This window comes from Scardinius erythrophthalmus, assembly GCF_964197995.2.
Source record: "Scardinius erythrophthalmus genome assembly, chromosome: 1".
In the NCBI taxonomy this organism is placed as follows: domain Eukaryota; kingdom Metazoa; phylum Chordata; class Actinopteri; order Cypriniformes; family Leuciscidae; genus Scardinius; species Scardinius erythrophthalmus.
Genome location: NC_138221.1, coordinates 62,214,247 through 62,235,603, shown reverse-complemented (window position 1 = coordinate 62,235,603; position 21,357 = coordinate 62,214,247). Strand labels below are relative to the sequence as shown.

General features: G+C 40.0%; 1 protein-coding gene across 2 annotated transcripts; it reads right to left on the bottom strand.

Annotated features, from left to right (window-relative positions):
- Positions 1-224: 224 nt before the first annotated feature.
- Positions 225-10,564, bottom strand: LOC308702889 (5-hydroxytryptamine receptor 3C-like). Of its 2 annotated transcripts, none has more exons than XM_081386045.1 (5): positions 10,255-10,564; positions 9,980-10,140; positions 2,474-2,684; positions 2,225-2,356; positions 225-1,087 (listed from the first exon to the last, which is right to left on the bottom strand). In XM_081386045.1, the coding sequence occupies exons 1-5, from the start codon at positions 10,367-10,369 to the stop codon at positions 846-848; spliced, it is 861 nt and encodes a 286-aa protein (XP_081242171.1). In that variant the 5' UTR covers positions 10,370-10,564; the 3' UTR covers positions 225-845. The 2 variants fall into 2 exon arrangements, with proteins under 2 accessions (XP_081242171.1, XP_081242170.1); XM_081386044.1 differs by having other exon boundaries at positions 706-1,087; positions 10,265-10,497.
- Between the last annotated feature and the right edge of the window lie 10,793 nt (positions 10,565-21,357).

Below are 21,357 nucleotides of genomic sequence, written 5' to 3'. Positions count from 1 at the left end.
GTGCTCTTCAAGTGGAGTCGAAAACATTGAATTACGAGTTCAAAGCACATGAATAACAGAGAGAAGTTTTATTTATGAATGACAAACTCAAAATTCATGACTCTAGATGATGATCTTCTCCAGACTGGAAATTAGGGGTAAATATCTGGACAGAATTCATATATTGTATTTGCCTTTAGACTACAGCATTTTTAATTATTTTTAAAAAATGTATAGTTATTTATATAGCGCTTTTAACAATGGATATCTTTTCAAAGCACCTTTATAGAAAATGAATGATTCTACTCTGTATTACATTTATAAATGATACATGCACATATTTCTTAAATACATACACGAGTGTGTATTTATATATACAAAATAATTATGCACAGTACACACACGTAAACACAAACTTTTATTTTGGATGTGATTAACTGTTGCCCAGCCCTAAAAAAATGCAACAAATGTTTTAAGAAACTTGGTGATAAAGAATGGAATATTTTCATCCATTTTCTATTTTTAATGTCAAAATAGTATTAGTATTATCTTGTTTAAATGTGACATAAAAAAGTGCAATTGGTAAAAATAAACCTAAATAAAAGTCAGATAAATTTACCAAAAATGTGTTGTCAAAGATATTATATTACTATAAGTTTTATCATGTACTTAATATTTGCATTTAGCAATGGATTGCAATTTATGTTGTATTTGAATTTTTATTTTCACAAATTACATATCACAGTTCTTACACTCTTGCTCCTGTGGGTCCATGAAGAACCTTTAACATCCATGGAATCTTTCCATCTCATGTACAAGCATAGGCGTAATTTATGTACAGTACAAGCCTATAAGAGGATATTTACTCATGTGAACCAAGCCATGGACAGTAATATCAGAAACACAATAACAGTGGTTACGTACAGAAAAAAGAAGATAACATGTATTATTGTTGCCACTCTGGTCCAGCACAGGGGTTTCCTCTCCTGATGGTTTTGATGAGCCTGAAACTCCATGAGGATCTGCTTCAGAACGTTAAGAGTGTACAGCCGCTCTTCTCTGCTGTCTGCAACTGAGTCTGAAGGGTCCGTTGTGTCCTTTATGCTCTCTGTGAGAGGAATTATACATGTATTTATTTGAAATATAAGATGTTTGATCATGGATCAATTTCTTTTGAAGAACTCATAAAAGAGTTAAATTAATTTTAATTTATCCCTGCCTGCAGCAAAAAGTTCAGATATAGAAAGCTCAGATAGCATTTACAGCTCATGAACAATAAGTTCATGGAGCAAAGATGCCAACATCCAAATCACATTAAAGGGGGGGTGAAATGCTATTTCATGCATACTGAGTTTTTTACACTGTTAAAGAGTTGGATTCCCATGCTAAACATGGACAAAGTTTCAAAAACTAAGTTGTACGTTTCAAGGAGTATTTTTGTTCCAAAAATACTCCTTCCGGTTTGTCACAAGTTTCGGAAAGTTTTTTTTCGAGTATGGCTCTGTCTTACGTAAGATTGGGCGGAATTTCCTTATACGGGTCGTAAGGGCACTTTTTCGGTAAGATCGCGGCCGCGCGCGCACTCGTAGACCAGAGCAAGAGAGTGAAAGCAGTTCGCCATCAAAGCGCCCTGCCCGGCTTTTGGAAGTCAATGTAGCCAAAGAAGTGTGTTTTTGGTTGCCAGGGCAAGACAACCTTGCACAGATTCCCAAAGAACCCAGCGTTAAGGTACCAGTGGATGTAGTTTGTTTTTCCTGAGCATAAACGGAGTTGTGTAGACTGTTTGTTCCCTGCATTTCGACGATGATTGTTTTATAAACAAAGCCCAGATCTACGGATTTGCAGATCGTCTAATGCTTAAGGATCGAGCAGTCACAATGATAAAGGTTCGCGGTCGTGCGTTGGAACCGGACGGTGAGTAAAACTGTTGAACAAATGTCTCTGTGTGTTGTCACTAGCTCGGCGCGTTAGCACAGCTAAGCTTCGCCCACACGGCCCGCCCCCAGACGCTCGTTTTTTTCCGGAAAGACTCGGTACAGCCTATCTTTCTTTTAAAAATATAATAAAACAAAAGACTTTTTGGAGATATGAAGGATGCAATATTACTCTATAGGTACTCAAGATTAACAGGAGATTGAGTGAAAATGAGCATTTCACCCCCCCCTTTAAGATGAGTAATGGGAATGTGCATGGATAACTAACTAATAAAATGCTGCTCGTTATTAGATGTTGGGTGAATATTTACCAGAAAGAGCAGATGTGCTTTCCATTGCTGCTACTGAAACGGTCTGATTTCCTTTAGCCATCAGAAAATTCACAAAAATAGTCTCCAGAACACTGATGCCCATGAGAGTGAAGATGACAACACAATAAATCCCTGTAAAAACATTTTTTTTTTAAATAATTATAATAAAAAGTCAAATATTTTTGAAAGCAGTGTCTTATGCTCACCAAGGCTGCGTTTGCAATAAAAAGCAGTAATATATAAACTCACCAATCAGAGGGATATTACTGGCGGTCGAGGGCAGCATGTCTTTAAGAAGCAGCAGTAACACAGAAATAGACAGAAGCAAAGTTACTTTAAAAATAAGCTTCTCTCCTCCACTTGAATCGATGAAGAAGGAGGCCAAATCCAGCACAAGGAAGTACAATACTGGCATCAGAAAGATAATGACATACAGTACAGGTCTCCTCTGCATGGTGATCTGCAAGAACAGAAACTTCGTTAAATGCTTTATCAGAGCAGCTTTACATTAACATCGAAGACCGGAGCTAGTTGTTACAAGGTCTGTGTCTTATCTGTAAGGTATTAAGTCAAAAGTTCTATTACTGAAAACTTGTTTTCTCTAGCAGTGTTTTTTGTATTTTGTAATGGCTGTTAAATTAATGCTGTGAAGTTACACTGAGACTTCATAGACTTCACACAATTTTTATCTGAAAGGTGAAAAAGTATACTTTAGCATACTTTTAAAAATGATTATGGAAATAATATACTTTGAAAGAATAGACTTAAGTGTGATCTGAATGTAATGATTTTGGACACTTAACTGCGTGTTATTTAACAGTTAAATGACAATGTTGTCAGGGAATGTTCTGTCCCTCTATGTTCTATAGTATTGCATTAATTCGCTAGTGCATTTCTTTATTTTTCCCACTAGGGGTCAGTATCTCTTTTAGAGTTTTGGGGTTCTTCTTCTGTTTTACATTGCGTGCACGAGACGGCGCTCAGTGTTGAGGGAGCAGGCAAAAAGTTTGTCACACGCGGTGAGAATATCCAGAGGTGTTGATATGCCATAATCTGTAAGTAATTTAGTTGTCGATATTGTTCTCATTCTTTAAGAGGTTATTTTAACTCTTACTAACAAAAAAAGTCAGAAAAGAGAGAGGTCTTCAGTAAAGACACTTTAGAGGAAAACTGTGTCTTGTCGTTCCTGGAACCACCTTCTTTACTGCATGTTTAGCTCGCTGCATAGGCTGAGTAGACACACACTCAACCGAAGGCAGAAGAGTAAAAAGATTATCTACCTATCAAGCACCCAAGATGTCTCAGCCTGAAGCTACACCGCCTTTATCACAGATGGTGGCCCGGTCGGAGTGCTACTCGCGTTCTTCACGCCGTTCGTCCACCAGCCAAGCTGCAGCACAAGCCCGAGCAGAAGCAGAAGCCGCCCGCACCAGAGCACAGTACGCCAAACGCCAGATCGACATGGAGGTTGAGAAGGCTCGCATTGAGGCAACGCTTAACGCTCTGAAGAACGAGGGTGAGGCTGAAGCAGCGCTTGCTGCAGCTCATGTCCTGGAAGCGGCAGCTGACGAGGAGCACCACCCCATCGCCCTGATTGAGCAAGGCATCTCCCCAAAGACGCCTCCTTCCATCAGACGTGCTCAAGATTATGTAAATGCTCACTTCGCCAACTCCAGTTTGCAAGTGAAAGAAGAGAAGCCTGACACAGGACAACGGGTCAGTCATGACGACTCTTGCCATCTACAACCGAGCCAAACACCAGTCGCTTCCTCTCCAGGTGAACATCTCACTGATTTTGTAGACAGGGAACGGCTGACGTCCCCTCCTACACACATAAAAAATGACTTTTCACCCCAGCATAGACCCTCAGCGACTCCACGGACTGAACTGTCGGATCTAGCATCCTATCTAGCACGCCGTGATATGCTGACAGCGGGATTCAAGGTTTTCGACAACCTGAGTCCTACCTGTCCTGGAAGTCCATCTTCTTCAACGCCATAGGAGGCCTCAACCTCAAGCCTAGCGAAGAGCTTGACCTTCTTACCAAGTGGCTCAGCGGGGAGTCACTTCAACACGCTCTGAGGATCAGGGCGGTCCATGTCAACAACCCACAAGCAGGCCTCCAACGTTTGTGGCAACGCCTAGATAAGAGTTATGGCTCTCCCGAGGTTGTCGAAGCATCACTCTTCCAACGCTTACAGACTTTTCCAAAGGTATCCAATAAAGATACTCAACTGCTGCAAGAGCTTGTAGATCTTCTGTTAGAGTTAGAGTATGCACAAAGTGAAGGTTATCTGCCAGGCCTTAGCTTTCTTGACACCCCAAGGGGGATAAACCCGATAGTGGAAAAGCTCCCTTTCGGACTCCAGGAGTCATGGGTGAAACAAGGGACAAAATACAAAAGGGAAACTGGTGCAGTTTACCCACCTTTTTCATATTTTGTTCAGTTTGTAAATGACTATGCTGAAATGAAAACAGACCCTAGCTTTATGTTACAAAGTTCAAACATAGTAGCTCCAAGAGTTGACAAGACAGTGGTAAAACCAGCCAGATACAGAGTTCCTGTTGCAGTGAATAAAACAGATATCAGTCAAACAAACAGCACAGCTCAAACATCCGTTTTCAATCCAGACAAGCAATGTCCTATTCACCACAAGCCCCATTCACTTGCAAAGTGCAGGGGATTCAGGTCAAAAACACTGGACGAAAGAAAAGGTATTCTCAAAGAACACTCTATTTGTTATAAATGTTGTTCCTCCACAAGTCACAGAGCTAAGGACTGCAGAGCCATTATCCAATGCTCAGAATGTAATAGTGATGTGCACGTGTCCGCCATGCATGCTGGTCCACCTCCGTGGACACCTAAAGACTCTATCCATCTGCCTCAGAGCCACGGCGGGGAGTCCATTTCCCCAAGCTCTGTAACTACAACCAGTTGTACAGAAGTGTGTGGCCAAGGCCTCAAAGGTAAATCCTGCGCTAAGATTCGCTTAGTCAACGTTTACCCCCGCACATCCCCTGAAGAGAAAAGGAGGATGTACGCCATGTTAGATGATCAAAGCAATTCATCCTTAGCCAGGTCTGCCTTCTTTGACATGTTCAATGTAAAAGGTACCATACTTCCATACACCATGAAAACATGTGCTGGTTTATCAGAGACTGGTGGTCGCAGAGCGAGTGACTTTGTGATTGAGGATGTAAATGGAAAAGTGTCCATGCTGCTGCCCATACTGACAGAATGTGATCAGATTCCAGATAACAGGGACGAGATTCCCACCTCTGAGGCGGCGTCGGCTCACCCTCATCTACAGGCAATTGCTTCGCAGATTCCTCCTCTGGACCCATCAGCAGAAATTCTTCTCCTCTTGGGCAGGGACATCATTCAAGCTCACAAGGTCCGCACTCAGGTGAATGGTCCAAACAGTGCGCCTTATGCTCAACGCCTTGATTTGGGATGGGTAGTTATAGGTGAGGTCTGCCTCTCAAGTGCCCACAAACCCACAGTGAACGCTTGTAAGGCAAACATTCTTAGCAACGGCCGCCCCACTTTCCTCAGCCCCTGTGAAAACAAAATATATATCAAAGGCAAATACACAGAAAGCTGTCATACACTTGATAAGACACAAGTTGGATTAGGCAGACACATTTTCCAGCAAACAGCAAATGATGACAAAGTGGCACTTTCAGTAGAAGATGCTTTGTTCTTGGATATTATGCACAAAAACTTTGCAAAAGATGATGTGAATAATTGGGTAGCTCCACTTCCATTTCGCACCCCCAGACAGCGCTTGCCCAACAACAGGGACCAGGCCCTTAGTCGTTTAATGTCACTCTGCAAAATGCTGAAAAGGAAACCTGAAATGAGGGAGCATTATGTTGAGTTTATGGACAAAATCTTCAGTAAGGGCCACGCCGAACCAGCTCCTGCTCTTACGCCAGACCAAGAGTGCTGGTATCTCCCTAGTTTTGGAGTTTACCACCATCAAAAGCCAGGGAAAATCAGGGTAGTCTTTGATTCGAGCGCTCAGTGCAGCAATGTTTCTCTCAATGACGTTCTACTAAAAGGGCCAGATCTCAATAACACTCTTGTGGGAGTTCTGATGCGTTTCAGGTCCGACCCATACGCAGTCATGGCAGATGTGGAGCAAATGTTTCACAACTTTCTAGTCAGAGAGGACCACCGCAACTACCTCCGCTTTTTGTGGTTCAAAAACCATGATCTGGATGGAGAAGTGCAGGAATTCAGAATGAGAGTACATGTATTTGGGAACTGCCCCTCCCCATCAGTGGCCATCTATGGACTGAAACGTTCAGCGATGGAGGGAGAAAGGGAATACGGCAGTGATGCAAGAGAGTTCATTGAACGTCACTTTTATGTAGATGATGGACTAAAATCATTCTCTTCTACAGATGAGGCCATTGACATTCTCTGTAGAGCTCAGAAGATGCTGGCTCAGTGTAACATACGCTTGCACAAAATCTCATCCAACTGTCCTATCATCACAAGTGCTTTTCCATGTGAAGACCTTGCAACAGACATGCAGGGCCTTAACCTCGGTCAGACTACCCCACCCATACAACGCAGCTTAGGCTTGGGTTGGGACCTGTCCACAGACCTGTTCAAGTTTCAGGTAACAGTCAATGAAAAGCCCTTCACTAAACGGGGAGTGTTGTCAGTCATTAATAGTGTGTACGACCCGCTTGGCTTTGCTGTCCCAGTTATTGTAGAAGGCAGAATCATACTGAGAGACATTTCCACTGACATTTGCGAATGGGACACCGAACTGCCTAAAGACAAATTAGAACAGTGGCGACAATGAAAAGACTCCCTCAATTATCTACAACAACTTGAAATCCCCAGAATGTACACCTCAATACCACTATCAGCAGCCCTAACTAAGGAGATCCATGTCTTTTGTGATGCCTCCACTAAGGCAGTGGGCGCTGTTGCTTACCTCAAACTCACAGATAGAGATGGACACAGTGAAGTGGGTTTCCTTCTCGGCAAAGCACGGCTAGCTCCAAAACCAGATATCACTATACCCAGACTTGAACTTTGCGCAGCAGTCCTGGCTGTTGAGGTAGCTGAGTTAGTCCTGGAGGAGCTAGACATCGGAGTCGAACAAGTGAGCTTCTACACGGACTCCAAAGTAGTGCTCGGTTACATCTTTAACAAAAAGAGACGCTTTCATGTTTATGTGCACAACAGAGTGGAACGTATTAGGCGCTTTACACAAACTCATCAGTGGCATTACGTGCCCACTCATTTAAATCCTGCTGATCATGCCACACGAGGACTACCCGCTGAGCAGCTCTCTAACTCCACATGGATCAGTGGACCCGCTTTCTTTTCCAATTTAGGAAAAAGTCAAGCGCAGGCAGAGTTGTTTCATCTTGTAGATCCAGAGACTGACAAGGAACTGCGACTTGAGGTCACTACTTGTGCTGCCACTCTCTCAAAGGATAGACTCGGTAGTGTCAGATTTGAGAGGTTTTCGAGTTGGAATGTACTACTGAAAGCTATATCCAAACTTCAACACATTGCCCAGTCATTTAAGTTGAATGCAGAGAGCTGCTGTCATGGCTGGCACAGCTGTAATGAACATTTAACTGAAAAACAGCTCGACCTAGCCAAGAGCACTATCATTCACACTGTTCAAAGAGAAGTTTATGCAGAGGACATAAGACAACTTGAAAAAGGTCTCCCTCTAAAAAACTCAAGCCCACTTAGCAAGCTAAGCCCTATGGTCGACGATAATGGGATCCTCAGAGTGGGTGGGAGACTAAAACGTGCACAGTTAACATCGGACGAAACAAATCCCATAATCATCCCTGGAAAGCACCACCTTGCCCAGCTCATTATAAAACACTTCCACGAGAAAGTATGTCATCAGGGTAGACATTTTACTGAAGGAGCGGTCAGGTCTGCAGGTTTTTGGATTGTGGGAGGCAAAAGAGCTATAAGCAGAGTGATATTCAACTGCGTCACATGCCGTAAACTAAGGGGTAGACAACAGGAACAGATCATGGCTGAGCTACCAGAGGACAGGTTGTCCACGGACCCTCCGTTTACTCATGTAGGCCTCGATGTGTTTGGCCCCTGGCCTGTCATGGTCAGAAAAACACGTGGGGGGCAGTCGGATGCTAAGCGATGGGCAGTCATATTTACCTGTATGAGCACACGCGCCATTCATATTGAAACAATAGAATCAATGGAAACGTCATCATTCATCAATGCCCTGCGTCGTTTCTTTGCCATCAGGGGTGCAGTCAAACTTCTTAGATCCGATTGTGGGACGAATTTTGTGAGCGCCTGCAAAGAACTCCAAATAGACAAACAGGGCTGTCACAATGACAAACTTCACAGCTTTCTCAAAGACTCAGGCTGCAAATGGCATTTTAACCCCCCACATGCATCGCATATGGGTGGCTCCTGGGAGCGCATGATTGGGGTCACACGCAAAATCCTCGATGCAATGCTCCTGGAACATAAAAATGCAAAACTTACTCATGAGATTTTAGTGACATTAATGGCTGAAGTCACTGCTATAGTGAATGCACGTCCGCTCACAGCAGTTTCCACAGATCCAGAAAATCCAGCCATTCTTACCCCTGCCATGCTACTTACACAAAAGGTGGCAACCCCACCAGTCCCTCCAGGTCAGTTTGAAAGCAGGGATCTTTTCAAAGCACAATGGAGACGCGTACAATACCTTGCCGATGTTTTCTGGAGCCGATGGCGAAGGGAATATATCTCAGGACTTCAGAACCGCCGAAAATGGAAAACTGTAAAACCAAATCTACAAACAGGAGATGTTGTTCTGCTAAAGGAGGCACTTGAACATAGGAACAACTGGCCACTTGGACTCATAACCAAAATCTTCCCAAGCGAGGATGGACTTGTCAGGAAAATAGAGGTTAAGATTTTCCGCAAGGGTGAACTCCGATGTTACGTAAGACCTATAAGTGAGGTTGTATTATTGGTGTCTAAGGACAGTGCTTAGAATCGGGTACTTTGCTATGCTAGTTATGGATGACATTCTACAGATGTCAGGCGGGGAGTGTTCTGTCCCTCTATGTTCTATAGTATTGCATTAATTCGCTAGTGCATTTCTTTATTTTTCCCACTAGGGGTCAGTATCTCTTTTAGAGTTTTGGGGTTCTTCTTCTGTTTTACATTGCGTGCACGAGACGGCGCTCAGTGTTGAGGGAGCAGGCAAAAAGTTTGTCACACGCGGTGAGAATGTCCAGAGGTGTTGATATGCCATAATCTGTAAGTAATTTAGTTGTCGATATTGTTCTCATTCTTTAAGAGGTTATTTTAACTCTTACTAACAAAAAAAGTCAGAAAAGAGAGAGGTCTTCAGTAAAGACACTTAAGAGGAAAACTGTGTCTTGTCGTTCCTGGAACCACCTTCTTTACTGCATGTTTAGCTCGCTGCATAGGCTGAGTAGACACACACTCAACCGAAGGCAGAAGAGGGAATATACCAGACTCAGGTATCAGGTGAGAAGACAACACATATTGAACAGTGCAAGTGTCATTGTGTCCAAGCCTAATCGTCACAGTTACTTCATTGTTTTACTGTTGAGATTTAGCTGAAACCCCTATAGGCTGTTCAATGACAGGGTTCGGCTGTGACAACTTGCCCCATATACAGTATTGTGACTGCATGAGTCTTATTCTTACTGAAGTGCACCATTCACATTAATGATAATCTATAATTATGTGATTCTTATCGTTCTGCTCTGTACCGTATATATCAGCTGATCCTGTTCTTGTCCTAGAGGATTGGCACTGCCTTTAGAAATATTTATACTGAGGAGTTCCCACTCTCCCTGAGTCTGAAAGGCCTTCTTGGAGCTGAGGGTCAGGAATGATGCATCAGAGAAAGGGTTAATTAGGAGCTCCTTGCCTGAGAGAAAATCAACAACAGACATTACAATGACTTTCATTTCAAATATGCATTGGATGGGGTTTGTTTGTTTGCCTCACTACCACATGAATGCATAAAGGGGGTCAAACTGACCCGTATTCACCAGTTGACCTTCTGTTTCTGCCATGATTCTGATGGTCACATACAATGGACACTTTACTATCCATAGACCATGGGAGAGGAGTGGTGAAAGGCATGGAAGTGACATAAATCACTTTAGCTCACATGACAATGCTAACATGGTGGCGGATGATGTACAGTCAGACTGCATTCATACCACACACATTCATGCTTGATAATATTCACACTATGTATATTTTGTAACAGTTCTTCATCAAATGTAGGACCTACTCAGACAGTATATGAGTTGACTAGAGCAGTGGTTCCCAAACCTGTCAAACACACCTGATTCAACTCATTAGCTCATTAACCCATGTGATAATGAGCTGATGAGTTAAATCCGGTGTGTTTGATTAGGGAGACAAAGAAAACGTGCAGTGTTGGGGGTCCTTCAGGACAGGTTTGGGAACCACTGGACTAGAGAAAGGCTACAGAAAAGGCTATAAAAAACTTCCCAAAGGTTTTCTTAAAATATGCAAAGTTTGCTTAGAAATGTGCAAATTTTATTTAAAATGTTCTGTCTCTCTGAAAAGATCATTTTCACATGGTCTGTGGGAAACGTGGGGAGAAAAGTTTAAATGTTTGTAAAGTTAAATCTAAATGAGTTTGTTAAGAAAAAGTACAACTGCATTTTATAAAGAATACATTTCAGCTTTTGTAATGCATATATAGCCTACAAGGAAAGTGGACAAATAAACATGTTTAATATAACATTTGTGTATCTTCAATTATTTCATTAATAGGACACCTATTTTCAAAGAAAACCATTAATTTGAATACGGGTCATTTTGACCCTGTTTATGCATTTGTGTAATTTTTTAGTTTCACGCATTCTAGGGTTAATAATCATGTTTGCCAACATCAGGGTTGTGCACCAAAATGCATATTGTGTCCAAATTAATGATGTTTTTGATTGTTTAATTTCTCCTGAATTGTAATTTAGTATATTTCTCCTCCTTTATTTCAATTCAAATGCCAATTCAACATCCTGTGTGTGGGGCCAATTCCACTCAATTTCACGTTCATTAACTGAATTCTTCATTTTTTAATTTTGCCCAACCCTGATCATCATTGATTTTGGAGTTTCAGGTGTACTTAAATGTATTGGAGACTGAAGGGTGAAATTGCAGCTTTGGACGTCAAAGGGAAACCGGTGAAGGTCCATCTTGCAGGCCGAGGTCAGAGCTAAAGTGTTAGATGTGAGAACAATGCCTTGATAAAGCAACTGTACATGTTGATTCTCTAGTGTCGCAAACTCTGTCTTGATGCTATAGAAAGAAAAAGAAGAAAAGTAGTTTAACCCTCAGAGGTCGGAGATCACGCCGGCGTGATCTGCTCGCTTTTTTCCTTATGAGTTGAATTGAGACCCCAAATACTCTTTTGACTTTGATTTTATAAAACAAGTTTCATACATCAATCGATTCTGTTAAATGTGTATTATTTTTGTGTATACTCACAATAAAAACAAAATGTTGTGCTTTTTGCCAAATAAAGAAAAATAATCACGAAGCGAGTTCTGCCTTCTCTCTGTCCGTGTAGTCCATTCTGAAACGCGTCCGAAAATGAATCATAACTCAGCGAATACTTCTCACACAGGCACGTGAGATATGTCTTTATGAAGCTTGAAATCTCCTCTTTTAAATGAAGTAATTTATATAAAAAACAAATGTTTTTAACTCATGTAATCCCTTTGAAAGCAAGGAGAGGTACCGATTTTCCTTCTCCCTTCATTATCTCTAAATGAGCTGCAGCCGCCCCGCCCCCGGCGCGATTCACATGTAAATAGTTTACCTGATCTAGTATGCATCGCATACGCCCCCCGATCAATGCCATAAAAACACAGTTTGTTCATCAGACTTCAGACTGATAGTTCATCGCGTTTTGAGTATGACACGCTTCTCCGGTAATAAAGACTCCCTTCAGATGATTCTGGACAGCGAGGAAGAATGCACCTTTTCCTCAGAGGACGAACGGCAGCATTTTGAAGAGCGAATTCCGCCGAGAACACAATTTCAGAGTAAGTTTTACTTAAAAGTCTTTTGTCTTTTATTTTTCGTGTTCGCATTTATGAGGAAAAAACAATATTACGTGACAGTTCTCCATTATGGACGCGAGCGCTCTAAAAAAAGCACTAAAAGACTTTCAAACTTTCACAGAGACCTCAAAACAGAAAGTACAAATCCTTTCTTTAAAACGAATTTCGTTTTGTATCAATTGTATCTTAATTTTAATAATTTTTTCATTAACAAATTTCCTGGATTTAAAGTAAATATAGGCTAGCAATCACAACATAAGGTGCTTGAACTGGAGATCATCATGAACCAGACCGTAGCCTATTCTCGCCTCACATGTCTAAAAAATGTGAAATATATTTACAGAAAGCTGGTTCTAAACAAACCATCCAAAACACTAGCCTACTGCGAAGATCGCGAGTCAATAGCCTATCGTCAACTTCGTCTTTGCCAGAAGTTAAATTTAAATCGCGTGTGTGAATGAATGATGTTTTAGCAAACTGAATTGCTACTGAGATGAGTAAAAATCGACTGAAATATGAATACATAGATAAAATGTAGGCCTATAATCTTTTTTTTTTTTTACAAAGAAAGAGTACACTTGAAATATTGTTGAAATTGTAATTATTGTTGTAATTGTAACCTTTTTAATAAAATAGCAAAACATATTTACAAGATAGATGTAAGCAAAATCTGAAATGGTCAATATAAGTCTTCTAAATATATCTGTTGTTCTTGTATTGTGGCTCAGTCAGTTTCACACCTGAGTGAATGGCTCTACATTATGCAAAGTGGGTGGGACACTGTAATCTAAGGTGTAAACTACTCCTCCCCCTCGCATATTGGCTTTCCAAGCAAAACCTGTTTTACATCAATTTAAATCAATGTATGGTTTTATGTGAACGATAAAGCAAGACTATTTTCACATAATTTTGAAGAAAAAACACTAGGCGAGGACATCCATTTGTCAAAAGTCTTATTGACACATATTTACTATGTGTTTTGTGGCCTTATTTCAGAATTTTTATTTTTTATTTTTTTCAATAACCACGCATAAACATTATTCTCTCAAAAATGAAAACATGTACATACACATGGCTCACATATTATGGTAGCCCTGTTTGTGCTTTATATAGTGAATTTACACCTTTGCCATTAATATGTTTATAAGCAACTGAAAAAAGCACAAATGTCAGGGCATGTCAGAACATCTCAAGGGCCCCAAAAACAGCCCAGACCCCAGAGGGTTAAAAGGTATAGATCAACCAAAAAGTAAAAATGCTGGCATCCATTACTCAACCTCATGTTGTTCCAAATGCTTTCATTCATCTTCAAAACATAAATGAAGAATATTTTTTTATAGAATTTGAGATTTCTGTCCCTCAATAAAAAGTCCATTCTACCAAAATGTTCAAGCTTCATTAAAAGTCTCCATAAAATTAATCCATTTGATTCGAGCGGTTTAATCCAAGTCTTCTGAAGGAATATAACACCTTTAAATAATAAGCAGGTTTAATTTAGGCCTTTATTCACATGTATTCACTCTAAGGGAATGAAAGTATTGTGGGCTTAAGACAAAATAAGGGTGAGCAAATGATGCCTGAATTTTCATCTTTGGATGAACTAACCAACCCTTTAAAGACTATGGAGATTCAGAGCTTTTTTTCACTTATAATGTAATGGATCTTGTTAAAAACAGACATTGGTAGGTTCTACATGCAGCCAGGAAGTGCTTGGTTTCACTAAATGCTGGAAAGTTTTCAGTTCTGAAAGGTTTTGTAAAACCCTTCTTTCCTTCCTTCCTTCCTTACTTAGCAAACCACTTCCTTACTTAGCAAACCACTTCCTTACTTAGCAAACCATGCTGAATTACACAACATGTTTCATACCTTTCAATTATGTTGATGTCTGGAATCCAAACCATATCTTTTTTAATTGAAGAGACATTGATCCCACAAAATTCATCAGGATTCCATATTGTGAACTCATTGTACCAACCCTGCAAAGTTATGGGTATAACGTTAACAGTAATTAGAACTAGTGGTCAACTGACTTGGTCCAATGTAACTTTGATAAATGGCTTTTTAATTTATTTTTTATTTAAGTGTAACTTTGTTTTTATTTTTCAGTATGTACATATATAATACATGACTTAAAATAAATTAGACCTTTCAATGTCTTGCTTTGGTTCATCAGTCAAGTAGTTAATGGGCGACGCCAAAAAATTATGTTTAATTGGCCTGTTAATTATAGCTTGACAGTGTATCAACACATATTATTATCATCATTGTTTCCAGATAAAACATCTGATTACACATGTCATGGTTTTATAAGTTGAGTAAAACTGTGTGAAAAGGGTTCTGAAAACACTTACAATTATAACTGTGATTTGTGTTGAGATGCTCTGGGCTTTTTCATCCTTTAGAAAGAAAGAAATGTTGAGTGATGATAATACAACAGCGTGACGTCCGGTGTCATTGACATTCAAGTAAATCATGCTGGATTTATACCACTTCTTTGATGGAGGTCACAAGCAGGTTCATAAAAATATTGGTAGGAGTTGTCCAGTTATGCACGGGCCGTAGGGACGTCATCTGAACGTCACCGTTGTCCAAGCCGAGATGCTCGATAAGTGCCCTGTAACTGCAGTTTTCAGCAGCAGACACACACCCTGCACAGATGACACTTCATGTCCGTCATTTACACCCTTTTCTCTGTTCAACATTCATCCTTCCATAAATATACATCTCAACTAGTGTGCTTGTTCCAATAATAACAATGCTAAAATGAAGATATAAAAATGTAACTATGCTTATGACCTGTTCGGTGAACGTGGTTTCTCCAAGTAAAACATGTTTCTGCATCAACATCTTTGTTGATCCTGGAACAATAATCCAATCAACCAATCAGATGTGAGGATCGAGTTTACAGTTTATGTCAAGTTTAGGCTTACAGCCAGGGTTAGGTGCTTCAACATCAGTGTTATTCACCATCATTTCCCTCTGATTTTATGGATAAGTTATGGGTAGGGTTAGGTTTAGGGGTTGGGATAGGGTTATGAGTACATTTTCAGACAGGAATGTTGTTCCAGGATCAACAAAATCTGTTGAACCGAACATGTCTAACTCGGCAAAATCACAGTGACCATAACTGTTCTTAACTGTTGATGTTACCCTTGTAAAAAAAAAAAAAAAAAAAAAAAAGGTATACACTTTAGCATACTTTTTAAAGAGTACTGATTGCAGAAATAATACTTTCAAATAATATACTTAAGTGCAAACTGAATGTAATGTTTTCGAAAACTTAAATGCATGCTAACTGAAAATTAAATGAAAATGCATTATACTTTAAGCAGTTAGCTGAACTTAGTGTTTTGACCCACCTAAGTAGGACTTAAGTACATCCTTATATGTAATTGCATAATTACATCTACTGTCTTTAAAGGCACACTATGCATTTTTCCATTTTTGTCAAACAGCGACCCCTAGAGTCGCTGTGGAGTGCTTGTATTTAACGTTACTGTCGTAAATACCACTCGCGCAGAGCCGTCTCTGCAAAGGAAAAATGCATAGTGTGCCTTTAATGTATAAATAAAGTCACAGCTAAATGTACTGACAAGCATTTATGATAAACTAAAATAATGTAATTTCTATTTTATTCTATTTATGTCATGTATTTATCATGCTGTTGCTTAGATACCTATCATCACGTGCATGAACTCGACAATTGGTACTGTGCACAGACTCTTTGGACGTAATTAAAAGTATTCAGGCAGTAACATCAATAAGAGAGGATCTATTAATAGAACTTTTTAACAGTTTATTTAGATTACATCGGGGTGGTATAGATATTCAGTTTTGTTGGGTGCCAGCACATGAGGGGGTTAAAGGGAACGAGATGGCAGATAAACTGGCCAAAGAGGCACTGCTAAAAGTAATTATAATTACAATTCCACTAGGAAAAGGTGAAGGCAAAGCAGTGGTTAAAAGGAAAGGTCTTGAAATATGGCAGAAACGATGGGAGGAAGACAGGAAAGGTAGGAGATTTTATAAAATACAAAAAAGTGTCAGTATAAAGAATTACATGGAAAAGACCAGGTGTGAGGAAATTGTTATGACAAGATTGAGAGTGGATCACACAGGGCTGAATGGCACATTATTTTTAATGGGGAAAAGGAATAGTGAGAACTCTGAAAACTGTGGGGTTAAAGAAAATGTTGAACATGTAATATTGAACTGTACATTGAATGAAGTGGAAAGACAGGTGCTTAAAGATAAGGTTCAGGAGGCAGGAAGGGAGTGGAATCTGGTAGGGATACTGGGATCAGAAGGAGAAGGAATAAGAATCACTAGGAAGGCTTTATTTACTTTTTTAAAAGACTCAGGGTTATGGAGTAGAATTTAAAATGACATGATAATACACACTCCAGTACAGTAGGTGGCGGCATGCACCTAAACGTTGTTTGCAGTCCGCCATTAAATAAGAGAAGAAGAAGAAGAAGAAGAAGAAGAAGAAGAAGAAGAAGAAGAACTCCACAATTGACTACTGTGGACTTTGACCAAAAACAGGAAGTAAATACAGGTATGTGCGCTGGCTGAATTTTTAATATTAATATCTTTCACATTTACTGCAGTCAGATTCACCGTGTTCACTATGAAGGAATCACTCACATGGCTGGGCACTTGTAATGACACATCAAGGATGTTAAGAGGCTAAAAGCAGGTTTAAAACTTGCCCCATTGAAGTCAACAGGGTGCAGATTTTAAAAAAGAGGATAACACGGTGTAGGCAACACCGATTTTTGTCGTTGTTCTCTGTACTGACAGCACTCCAAATTGACCAAAAAATGACCGGAGTTCTCCTTTAAGTGTGTTAAGAAACATATGAGTCTCTCTTTAAGTGCACTTAAGTGGCCTTTTATTTTATTCATATTATATTATCAGCAAGTAGTTTTTTTTTTTTTCAAATATACTTAAGATCTGACATACACTACAAGTGAATGCAATTAAGCTCACTTCTTTTTCATAAGTGTAGATAGCAAAATTAAATATACATATCAAATCAAAAGGCTCTGGATCAAACCAAACTGCAGTATTTTTGTGCAAATTCATCTGTCATGTGACTACATGACATACACTCATCCTCTAACACCAGGGGCAAAACTGCACAACACAACAACAGAAAGAGTTAAACAGACATTTAAGAACCGACTTACCGACTGAGGCAAGATAAAATATTAGCCACCGGAGATCCATGGCAAATAGTCGAATAGAGATGCAGTATTGAACAGATGGCTGTCATTAGGTCACATTTATATAGTGTAAATGAAAAGCATGTCCAACCTCCTCTCGTGTTCTAGTGTGTGGCCAAAAAAAACCTATTCAAACTGCTGATGTCATAGCTATATGTCATTAATATACATGCTTTGTCTGATGTTGTGGATTTATAAGGGGTCTTTGTTCTAAACAGAATCATTTTGACACTATTCTTTTCCAGACTATTATTATTTAGTCTGCTTGAACAGAACTTGATCAGATTTAAATAAAGTTAATTGTCAGCCATGATTTATATGCTATATTCACCTGTGCATGTAACATCAAACAGACGGATAAGAGATGCAACAAAACCCACTGGTGCAAACGCAAACAAACCGCAGTGAGTGAGTCTAGACCTTTGTTCAATACTTCATTCAGAGCCCTTGTACCGTACAGTGTTGTTTGCATTTATTCATTTAGCAGATGCTTTTATCCTAAACGACTTACAATTGAGGAATACCACAAGCGATTTATCTTAAAGCAGTCCTTGATTGTGAATTCACTTTTTTAACTTTAGTTAGTGTGTAATTTTTGAGCATCAACAAAATCTGCAAAGTTCAATGCAAAGGGAGATATTTTCTTTTACAGAAGTCGCTTTTTAAGGACTACAACAAGCCACTGATAGGGACTACAACAAGCTTCTTCCTGGGTTGGTGACATCAAAAACCCTAACATTTACATAAACCCCTCCCCCGGGAACATGCAACAACCCCAGCAAACACAGAACACAACGTACCCAACCTTCTAACAACGTTTTAACAACATGGCCAAGGGGTTGCTATAAATACGTTGTGTGGTGAAGGTTGTTACAGCGTTGTCACAGTGTTGACATTGAACCACCGTTCAGGGACATTGCTTAAGGTTGTGTCTAGGGTGTCTGGACAACCACTGGATGACATGTGTACTCGTCACTGCCCTGAAGCGCGAATCAGACTTTTAAATTTCAAATGCCCTCATTTTTCATCGAGCAAGGATACGAGAGAATTGCGTTTAATTTACCTCAGCTAAATAAGATACCTAATTATTCAAACACAACCTACAACGTCATTGTCTAATGTGACTTCATCTTGATGGCAGTTTATGTCTCTGTACAATCCAAATTTATGCCTCCAAGTCAATGGTACCTTCACACAAATGCAAGATACCCATGCCATTTGCACTGATACACCCCAATACCATGACATATGTTTGCTTTTGCACCTGTCACTGATGAAAGTCTGAATGGCCCCTTTCGTCTTTGGGACTGAGAACTTGTCTGTTTTTCCCCAAAACAAGCTGAAACATGGACTCATCTGACCACAACACACATTTCCACTGTGTTTTAGACCATCTGAGATGAGCTCGGGCTCAGAGAACTCGCCGGCATCTCCACATAGAACTGATGTATATCTTACTCCTTACGTAACAGAGATTCAAGTGGCATTTCTTGATGCAGCGTCAGACTCCAAAGTACTCCTGAGCACATGTGGCTGCATTTAACAGAGTAGCATGATGGTTTCTCATGCAATGCCTTCTGATGGGTCAAAGGTAATGCACATTCAATGCATCTCCTGCCTTGCCCTTCACAGACTGAGATTTCTCTGGATTCCCTGAATCTTGTGACAATATGTGACCCTGGATCACAAAACCAGTCTTATGTTGCACGGGTATATTTGTGGCAATAGCCAAGAAAACATTGTATGGGTCAAAATTATAGATTTTTCTTTTATGCCAAAAATCATTAGGATATTAAGTAAAGATCATGTTCCCTGAAGATATTTTGTAAATTTTCCACCTTAAATATATAAAACATTTATTTTTGTGAATGGATGCAGCACTATCGCCAATAGAAATGGACAACTTTAAAGGCGATTTTCTCAATGTTTCGATTTTTCTGTACCCTCAGATTCCAAATTTTCAAATAGTTGTATGTATCTCGGCCAAATATTGTCCTATCCTAACAAACCATACATCAATGGAAAGATTATGTATTCAGCTTTCAGATGATGTATAAATCTCAATTTTAAAAAAATTACACATAAGACTGGTTTTGTGGTCCAGGGTCACATATTATGTATGGAAGATGGTGAAAGAAAAAAAAATTATTTGCAATCTTGCATTGAGAAATGTGATTTTTGAATTGTTTGACAATTCTCTCATAATATTTGGCACAGAGTAATGAGCCATCTTTGCTTACAAAGACTGAGAGGCTCTTTTACACCCAAACACCCTCAACTATTACCAGCTCACCTGCTCATTGTGGACTGTTTCTAAAGAGTTGGATAATCTAACCTGGATAATCTTTTCACTTTTATTTGGCCTCTGTCCCAACTATTTTGGAGTGTGTTGCAGCCATCAAAATCAAAATGTGTTCATATTTGCAAAATACAATTATGTTGGTCAGTGAAAACATTGGAAAACTTTTATTTGTACCTTTGTCAGTTAAATAAAAGTTAAAAACTATTTACAAATCACAGATTCTTGATTTTATTCTGTACAAAATGTCCCAACTTTTCTGGAATTGGGGTTGTAGTAAACTATTTTAAATTAATCATAATTTTAATATTCCTTGCAGGAATAACATTTATATGCTTTTGAAACCTAAATGTTTCCAAACACTTTGGTCAGAGTTAGTCAGCGTGTGTGTGAATCATCTCCGAATATAACAAAAGGGGAAATTAAACTATACAGATGTTTCAATATATAAACTCATGCCTCGAAGCCAGTTGTCGACTGTAGACGCAGTGCTAGAGTATTAATATTATTAAGTGTCGACTGTAGATGCTTGAGTGTCCACTGGAGACGCCCCAGGTAAACTTAAAGGGACACTAGGTAACTTTTTAACCTTAACTGAACAGCTTCGGAGTCAGTGGAATGGTTATATTCCTTATTTTGGGTTGAATGGTGGTGGTTTCGCACCCCCCTGGTGCCCGAGAGCGGAAAAAACTCACTTGCAACTTTGGGCTGGCGGGTCGGTGGCCTCGCCGTCAGGAAGTATTGCGTGATATCAGGTCTCGCGATGTAACGAATTGCTTTACGGCACTGCACACAAAGCTAGGAAAGCTTGTCGGAGCGGAGGACGAAAGAAAGAGGAAACGGCAGACTGACCGAGCAAGGAGTCAGACTCGAGTAAATATCGTTCTTGTTGATGGACTAGTAGACATCTTCAGAGGTTATCTGTGCCTGTTCGATGTCCGACGCTTTGTAACGCGTTCTGTCAGGAGGAGAAATAGGGATAGCTCACAGATGCAGTTATTATAGAGGCCAGACAGACTCACGGAGGCGATTGGCATCTCACAACTTGCACTTTATTCCCCAGTCGAACTCGTGTAACTGTCTGTCACCCGTTCTACCATCCACATCTTTACTTGATAAACAAAAGTAGGATAAGAATGAGCATCAAACTGAAATAACCCGCATACGGGTGTTCGAGGTGCACATACAACACAGACTGCCGACGACAGTTCAACAGGGCGTGCGCAGCTCTTAAAGGGGCCACACCTTATTTCCACTCATTACAGCTTCCATCCTATTGAACAGATAGCTGCTACCGGTATAGAGGGCGGAAGGGATCAGGCCGTGAGTGCAGAGACGGCTCTGCGCGAGTGGTATTTACGACAGTAACGTTAAATACAAGTACTCCACAGCGACTCTAGGGGTCGCTGTTTGACAAAAACGGAAAGCTGCATAGTGTGCCTTTAAGTCAGGTGCGTAGGGGAAAATCTACCTTTTCTAAGACTTTCTCTTCTGCTGACCTCCAAAGCAGACAA

Coding starts and splice junctions, on each gene's coding strand:
- LOC308702889 (XM_081386045.1), bottom strand. CDS start 10,369: ATGTCACTTCCATGCCTTTCACCACTCCTCTCCCATGGTCTATGGATA. Junction 2,685..9,979: donor AGGATCAGCTGATATATACG/GTACAGAGCAGA, acceptor CTGTTCTTGCAG/ATCACCATGCAGAGGAGACC. Junction 1,088..2,224: donor AAGCACATCTGCTCTTTCTG/GTAAATATTCAC, acceptor TTCCTCTCACAG/AGAGCATAAAGGACACAACG.